Raw genomic sequence first — 8,302 nt, forward strand, 5'->3', positions numbered from 1 at the left:
CTGCTCAGTTTCACATCATGTAGTATTTACAAGTTTTTAAACTTTCAGAACCCAGGTTTAGTGAAGCAACAAAACAGTAATAAAAATGGTTTGGCCCAGATTCACTTCACCTCCTCATAGATACCTGAGATACCTAAGCTGGGGCAGAACAGCTTTCTGTGCTCTACCTACCCAGTAAAAAGACAGACAAATGGTAAAGGGAAATTCAGGCAGAGACTTGAATCTTATCCTAGGGACAATGCTCTTCTTCCTACAACTATAAAACAAAAAGTGAGCAACTACATTCCAACTTAGAAGTCTTGGCTAAGCTTAAAGTAATTGCATTCCTAGCTTAAGTGTTGTCATTTCTGTGAACCTAACTCTTACCTCGCTCACCAGCAGCTCCCACCTCAGGGAGTCGGGGACAGCTACCTTTAAAAAATGCTATGAGACATGCACGAGTCCTCCTTACAGCTGGGAAAGCTGAGATAAGCAAGAAGTTTGCCCAAGTCCATGCAGTGAGACAGTAACAAGTTTGCATTACAGCTTCCTGGAGCTCTGCCCTGTGCTCTGCCCACAGGAACCCAGAACAAGAAAATCTACTGTACAGAGTCATTCCCTTCTCCATGTCAAAAAGTTTTACCATAAAAAGTACAGATACTAATAAAGAGTGTACATAATCTCTTATTTGACAGTGAAAGAGTCCTGTAGTAAATCAATCTGCTCTATTGCATCTTGACCCTGGAAAAGTTTATTTCCAGCTTTGATTCTTTGATGCCTTAAAGCTTTTAAGAGAAAGTTGAAGATTCATTTAACAAACAGAATGCTGCAGTCAGTACCCTTTACATTAACCACAACGATATGTTACATTTGCTAGTTTAAGTTGTATTTGTGCTACCCAATTTTGCACTCAAAACAGAAACCTCGAAGCCAAGAATTCACAGATCTCAGGGGAAAAAGAAAAAAGCCAGACAACTTCAGTTTAAACAGAGCAAGCCTTGTAACATGCCATGATGAGTTCATAGATTTCAATTCTGTGAATATTTGTTATTGCCATTTCAAATGAAAGCCCTCTTATCCTTAGTCTTGCCCATCCCATGTAACAGGTAGGACAAAGGTTGCATGGCAAGAAAAAACTCCCCTCAAAACACAGCTTAATAATGGAAACGAAACATTTGCACTTTGCTTTATGAATGCAGCAGAGAGATATCAGTTAAATAATGCTTCCAAAGACCCTGGGACTTAAAAGCACAGATATGGAAAAAGCTTCCTAAGCTTTGGGGTTAGTTTGATCCATCTGCCTCACACTGAATTCTTACCTTACCATGGTCAAGAAAGCTTTTAACATACCAGGTGAGACAGAACACCACTAGCTTGTCCCATCCCATCGTGGAGCAAGACAGTATAATGGATCCCCTTTGCAATAGACAGACAATACTGTATAAAGAAGGCTTTTTTTTAATGACAGAATCAAATTGGACACTATTGGCTAACCTGGAGCAAGATCTACGTTTTTTCCCTTCTGGAGTTTATAGTTCTCTCTTGAACCAGAAAAACTCACTCTTTATCAGTTAAATCCAACAGTACGACAGAGACCTCAGTTCTTAAGCGTGCTCTGCACCAGGAAGGGTCGGTCCTATGTCCAATTAAAATCAAAGAGTTGGTCTTTTTCAGAGGCAGGAGCTCTTCACTGGTCACCCAGGCGGAAACCTTGGCCCCAGTTGTGTCTTCCACCACCCTGCTGGTCTTCTGCAGCTCTTCTCATGCTAGCAGGTGGGACACCAAACCCCGACACTCCTCCTCGCCTGTTTGGCAGCCAGCGGTACCTAGGACAAGCCAGGAGAGAAGGACAGAGGTTGATAAACAGCTGTACCTCAGGGGTAAATGTCAGACTACTTTTCCATGCACTTCCTTTGAGCTGCTAGACTTCTCAATAAAGCTGGCTTTTCACAGCAGTGCTTTGCAGAGTTATTTCCAAATTTAAGTGCTCAGCATATTGAGAAACAGGAATTGTGGGGAACTTCCATCTCTGAGATAAGGTTATATACAATAATCCAAACATAGGGAAAAAACACGATAAGGAAGTCTCAATGTTGAGACTAAATGCTGTAATACAAACTTAATTCCCCTAAATTATCTCCCTTTTCTTTCTGGAGAAATAATAATTAAAAAATCCAAATCACTTCTGAGCATCTCTGTCTCTTCAATAGTTACAAAGCTCCTTTTATCACAGCATCCAACCATCTCACTGCTCTCCCAAGTAAACAGTCCTGAGGAACTGAGGACCAAAGAGACTAAAGGAAACCATCTCAAGAAACCACCTTGTCTGAAATCAAAGCTCAAGTAAAGAGCAAGAGCTCTAAGACCTTATCATCCAACTTAGGATACCATCTAAACAGACAGAGTGATCGAAAATACAGCTTCTGCATTTTGCAAGGGATGCTATCAAAGTCAAGTCATTTCAGCTCTTCAGTAGTTACACTGAGCTCCTGCAAATCCCCTGCTGAGGCCCAGACATAAAAACCATATTCCTTTCCAAAAGAAAAATGATCCTGTATAGAAAAAAGGTTTTCATTATTATATTAAAGACAACTGTAGTTCATCACAGCACCTTTTTTAACAAAACATTACAGTGCAAAGGCAGAATTTATCCCGTTTTAGTGATGTTTGCAGTACTTTCGTTTCTGCTTCTCAAACACAGAGAAAATATAAATACACATATGAGGAATCAAGAGAATTGCACATGACCACAAGACTGATGGCAGTTTTAGAGCTGTTATGACCTGGAAGGGTATTTTAAAACAAAATTTTGTCTTCTAATATTTATGTAAAATCAGGTTTACCAGAAGGGTTTACAAACACAAAAGTAGAATATAAAGCTTCCTTACTCATTAGAACTCGTACAGAAAGTAGAACTGTAATTCAACTTTGCATCTTATAATTAACAGTTTATGCTATAAAAAGAGTTAACTGAGTTGCTAACTAAAGTTTGGTAGAGAAAGAATATTTACAACCCAAAAGGATGAGGACAAGGACAACTGAAGCTACAAACTTTGGCTTCTAATCATCAAAACAACAAAGATCACAAGAAAAAGCAAAGCACTTCAGACACCAAGACCCACAGTCTCAGTCGAGGTGACTGGTACCAATTGCAAAGCAGAATACAGATTAATGTTCTGAACAAGTCTGCAACTGACTCCTATCACTGTTACAGGTTGCTGAATTGGTAGCTACTGCCACGATACATGGAAATACCAACAAAATACAATTTACAATAGAAAACATTTTTTCAATACTGTCTGATAATCATTAGGGAGTTTGCTTTACTACAGCTCAATTCACTGGCAGAACTATGACTTTTATTTTCACTGTTAAGAGTGGGTAAAGGACAAAGCCATCCTTAAGGGTAACAAAACTCTCAACATGGGCCATTTACAAGAAACTCAACGTTTATGATGACTCAGCAGCACAGTCAATATGATAGCCTGAAGCAGGTAGATCTGGCAAAATATTTTACATCTTACAGTCCCAGCAAAAATATGTCTGATGAACAATGCAGAAAACTGAACCAAGCAAACAGTGAGCTAAAGAATAAAGCCAGCTTACAGGAACTGAGGCGTGGACAGAAAATTCCTTCCTCCCAAATCCATTGGATATTTAAACATTAAGAAGAAATACAGGTGTCCAACCAGATTTCCTATCAGCTCATTGATGACTCTGCAAGGCAAAAGAAAAAAAAAACTGTTTTACATGCTGTCTTCTCTGAAACTAAACAAGTGACCATCTTCTGCCAGGTACTACTGTTCACCTGCCATGGGCATTGCCAGGGCCATGAACTACAGAAAATTCCCCTTCCCTCAGCATTTTGCAGGCACTTCTTTAGAACGAGCAGCCTTCGATGCCAACACATCAACAGGCTGTTCCACCCTCCCTTTCAAGCTTTTCTACAGTCTGTACTGAAAATACAATTAAATACTTGTTTACATCAGGGAATTAGACCGTACAGCTATTAGTGTCTAAAATAATAGTCTGCAGAGCCTGAGGAGTTACTGCTGTTTTCACCGGACAACCTGTCTCCTGCTGTTTGCAAAAACACTGCTGAATGGAAGCCCTTGAGTATCTTCCATCATGCATAGAAACAGCAGGTATCTAACAGCAAGCCGTTTTGTCAAGTGACAGATGAGTCAGTAGGAGGCACAGACAGAAAAGGGAATTTGGTTTTCCTGCACTGTCTCCTCCTTTTATAAATCAACCACTTAACTTGTTATTGTCATTAATTGTGTTACAGCGGCACCAAGAGGCCCCAGTAAACACAAGGCACCAATGGGAAAGACTGCAGGGAGGGGATTTCTGCATCACAGAGTTTAGTCAAAGAATGCAAGACAGACCAACAAATTCAGCAAGCGCTAACATGGCACTCTGTGGGCTTGTTATTGCCACTTCCCCTTGTTTCACAAGCTGAAAAACCATTATGTTGGATGAGAGTGTGAGGGAAAGATGTAACAACACTATCAGAGTCAAGCTAAATTTGATGATGAAACCAGTCATGATGGGTGATCATACGAGATTACAACTTTCTTCACTGTGCATTACTCCTTTAGTAAGGAAAAGGCCTAATACATAGATTTACTAGAAAATAAACCAAGTTCATATTACTTTCCCCTCACCTACATTCTCTAGTTCTCACATGCACATCTCGTCTTCACTTTTATCTTAAATAACCATCATGAGACTGAGCATTATCAGTCAGATTATACAGCTTTAAGTCTCCTATTTTAATACTGCTTCTGAATTCAGCAGTAAGTTCAATAGCCGTAAAAGCTTTTATAACTTCCAGTTTGCCGTGTAAGTAAATACGTACGATCCACCAATGATGTAGTTGAATCCCAGAATAACCCATGGGAGGTAACAGGCCTGAAAAAGAATGCAATGGAGACAAAGAAGTTGTAAATACAAGTTAAGGACATAAACCTGCTCAACTTCACACTGCATTAATAAGCATGATTATAATCTCAGTGTTTTCGCCATTCCACAACTCCTGATATATTAACTGAAGCAGATTCTACCTAACAAAGTAGGGTACTCCAAACTGAGCGACCGCTAACGTTTTCAGACATATCACACTCATTTAAACATTTAATTAGGTGCATCTTTTTCACTCTGTGTTCCACAGGAAGCTTACATCTGAAACAAAGTCCTAACATTTCTGATTTTGGAAAGGTCTGGAAACAATGATCAAGAGTTTTCACTAGAAGATCTGGCAGAAACAGATGATGTTGCAGAAGAAAGAACAATTTAAAACATCAACATTTTGTCACTACAGTGTCACTACATTCAGCTTTTACCCAGGTTAATGTTTATCAGGAATTTTTTTCCTCTTTTCAAATCAATGAATTTCAGTTGTCAGGACATCTTTTCAGTAAAGCTACACTGAATGACACCATATGGAACACCATGAAGAAATCTGTCTTTGTTGCATCTCAAGGAGTACATAGCTATGTGAAAGCGCAGAACATCTTTAATAAGATTAAATACTTATATTTTGCCCCCCACCCCCTTCACGTGCGTATTCCGGGCAGAAATGTTTCCAGTATCCTGTCTGACATACCTTAAATCTTGTTCCAAACCAAAATGATACAATCATGTCTCTGTTCAGCTGGGCCCACACATAAAGAACTGACATGATGAGTGGAATCATCAGCAACTACAATGTTTAAAAAGAAAAAAAGTCAAAAGACACCATCACTTTCACAAAAGCCCAAGAAACTTAAACAGGCACCAGGAGCTATAACTTTCAAAATGGCTTGTAAGCATGACAAAATCATGATAAAAATCAGCAAAATCTTTGCAGCTTGCCCCAGAATCTTTGGCACCATGTATCATGGATCTGCTCAAAAGCTACTGAGAAAGCTAAACAGGAGAATCTCCTTGGTCATTCTTCTTCGCAAGCCCATGCCAAATCAACTTGCACCAAGAGAAAGCCCATGCCAGGAGATCAGTCTGTTTCAAATACCTCCTTACTCTGACTGTGTATTAGCTGATTAGTGAATACTAGTGAAACTATAGCTATCTGCTGATTTCTAAACTGAAGATGGACTGTGCCACATTTCCACAAACTGCTTTAATGCTACAAACCTGTTGATGTGTTTGGAAGAAAGGTTAAAACTCATCCCTTCATGGGTGCTGGTATTTAACAGGTTTCACATTAAAGCTGGCACAGTGCAGCCTTCCCCAAGTCCTACAGTGCACCAGCAGTCTGACTTGTCACATAAGCACCTTGGGATCTTTATTAAAAGCATTTTTATTTTGTTTTATTGGAAAAACAAAGTAGTATCTTATTTCTGAAAGTATTTGACATAGGAATAGAAGGCCCAGCTATCCTACTCTGTCTTCTCACTTTCAAGCAAGCCATTCTACACAAGCAAAAAAAACCCTTATTTTTAAGAAAAATAAATCTGTACATCAAACAGCTGATTCTCTCTTAAGCAATACTTTGTATGCACTTATAAAACCATTTTAAGTACCTTTTTTTAAAAAACAGAAATCACCATAATCAGTCTAAAATTCATACAATGTATAGGTGACTTCAGCATGCTTTTGAAGAATTTTGTGGCATCTTCCCCACAGCAAAATGAAATGGAAGTGTGAAGTTATGGAGAGCCCTTAACAGAGCTCACTCTTGACTACAGATGAGTGATCACTATTTTTGTCTGTTCGGGGAGCCTGATAAGTGATCTAACAAATGCTAAGATAATATTGTACATAATATTAGAGATATTGGTGCAGGTTTTGGGTGATGAGGACAGAATAAGATGAGAAGAGCACAAGCAGGCTGAAGACAGAGTTATCTGATACTCTGCTGTGTCCAAGAAATGCTCCCCTATTTCCTCCCTTAATATTTGGAGGGATAGGAACTACTTCACTGAAACTGGCTCTTTAGACCACTGTTTTAGTCATTCTTGTGAGGATTTTTACACTTCACAGTTCTGATCTGAATCTGCATTTTTCACCAAAAAAAAAAATCTTCTGTTGGCAAGTAAAAGGCACACTGAATTTGAGGAGACTAATGAACCCAAAAATCATTTTTAGATAAAAAAGTAAGAATGCAGATCCACGTTCATTAGAAGAAACAGTGCATAGGTGACATCTTGTGTCCATTTTAGCAAAAGGCTGAACACCTCCCGACTGCACCAAGAGCCAGTTTTCACTCCTTGACTCCCTTACTCTGTTAGGAGTGGCAGAGTCAGATGCAAGCTTGTGACACTAGCTGAGGCTTACTCCAAAAAAACCTAACACCATGCACACAGCAGTCCATTTTGATATAAACTAAACCAGCCGAGCTTCACTATGTTCTGCAGTTACATTGATAATGCTCTCTATAAAAGTCATTCAGTAGTCAGAAAGCTCCGTAAGATTATTTAAGAAACTGCATTGCACTTACCTGCATGTCCATTGCCAAGCCAGTTATCTGTCATTGCGCCATTAAGGAAAACACAGCAAAACCTGATAGACTAGAACGACAAAAAGAAGCCGCACACACACTGCAAAGGCCTTTAATGTTTAACATTCAAACAGCATTCCTCTGTAGTATTAAGTTAACCACTGGAAAAAGTGAAAAACCTCCCATGATAGAGACTTACACCCTCAGTTTCAATAACTGCTTTTCAGTAGCCTTTCAAGCTACCTCCTCAAGTCATTACAGCAAGGGCTGAGGGACGCAGTGGCCTTCCCTCCACAACAAAACTGGCTAAGTACAAACTCAATCAGTCCTTGCATAAAAGCATGTTGGAAGTTTAATAGCTGGATTCTTTCATTAGTTTTTTAAAGACTAAAATGTGGGGTTTCTAACTAAAGAAATAACAGATCATGAACAAAAAAAAAAATCAATACATTGCCACTGAATCACAGAAAATAAATAATTTCTTTCAGCACATCAATACTACTTTAATACTAATTTAATACTACTCTCCTACCTTGGAATCCAAAGGATCTACTTGCTCTAATAATTGCTGAGTAGAAGCAATTCCTGAATAATTTTGCTATCATCAGAATGCTTCTAAAACCTCATGAATGTGTATAAAATAGCACCAAGCATTTTCCCAGATCATGCATCCATGTTGCATGGATCACGCATCATATGGGGAACAGGCAACTGGAAGCTTTCAAATGACCAGTTTGAAAGTCAAGTCACAATCAGATTCACCTAATAACTGACAGTCAACAGCCTGCAATCACACATGGAGCTCATGGTTTTCTTAACAACATAACTAAACACGACACTGTTTGCCTAGTTACTGCTGTGGCTCAACAAGAACAGCAGGAA

The 8,302-nt window shown here is 39.1% G+C and overlaps 1 protein-coding gene across 1 annotated transcript in view; it reads right to left on the bottom strand.

The window, feature by feature from the left end:
- Nucleotides 1-1,393: 1,393 nt before the first annotated feature.
- Nucleotides 1,394-8,302, bottom strand: part of DERL1 (derlin 1) — a gene marked incomplete at its 5' end in the record, with an annotated part of 11,355 nt that continues 4,446 nt past the window's right edge. The window contains 5 exons of the mRNA XM_010193903.1: nucleotides 1,394-1,805; nucleotides 3,586-3,696; nucleotides 4,841-4,893; nucleotides 5,588-5,683; nucleotides 7,421-7,447. Of these exons, the coding sequence (XP_010192205.1) occupies nucleotides 1,667-1,805; nucleotides 3,586-3,696; nucleotides 4,841-4,893; nucleotides 5,588-5,683; nucleotides 7,421-7,447 (426 nt within the window). The remainder of the gene's footprint in view (nucleotides 1,806-3,585; nucleotides 3,697-4,840; nucleotides 4,894-5,587; nucleotides 5,684-7,420; nucleotides 7,448-8,302) is intronic.

This window comes from Mesitornis unicolor, unplaced genomic scaffold, assembly GCF_000695765.1.
Source record: "Mesitornis unicolor isolate BGI_N332 unplaced genomic scaffold, ASM69576v1 scaffold15261, whole genome shotgun sequence".
In the NCBI taxonomy this organism is placed as follows: Eukaryota; Metazoa; Chordata; class Aves; order Mesitornithiformes; family Mesitornithidae; genus Mesitornis; species Mesitornis unicolor.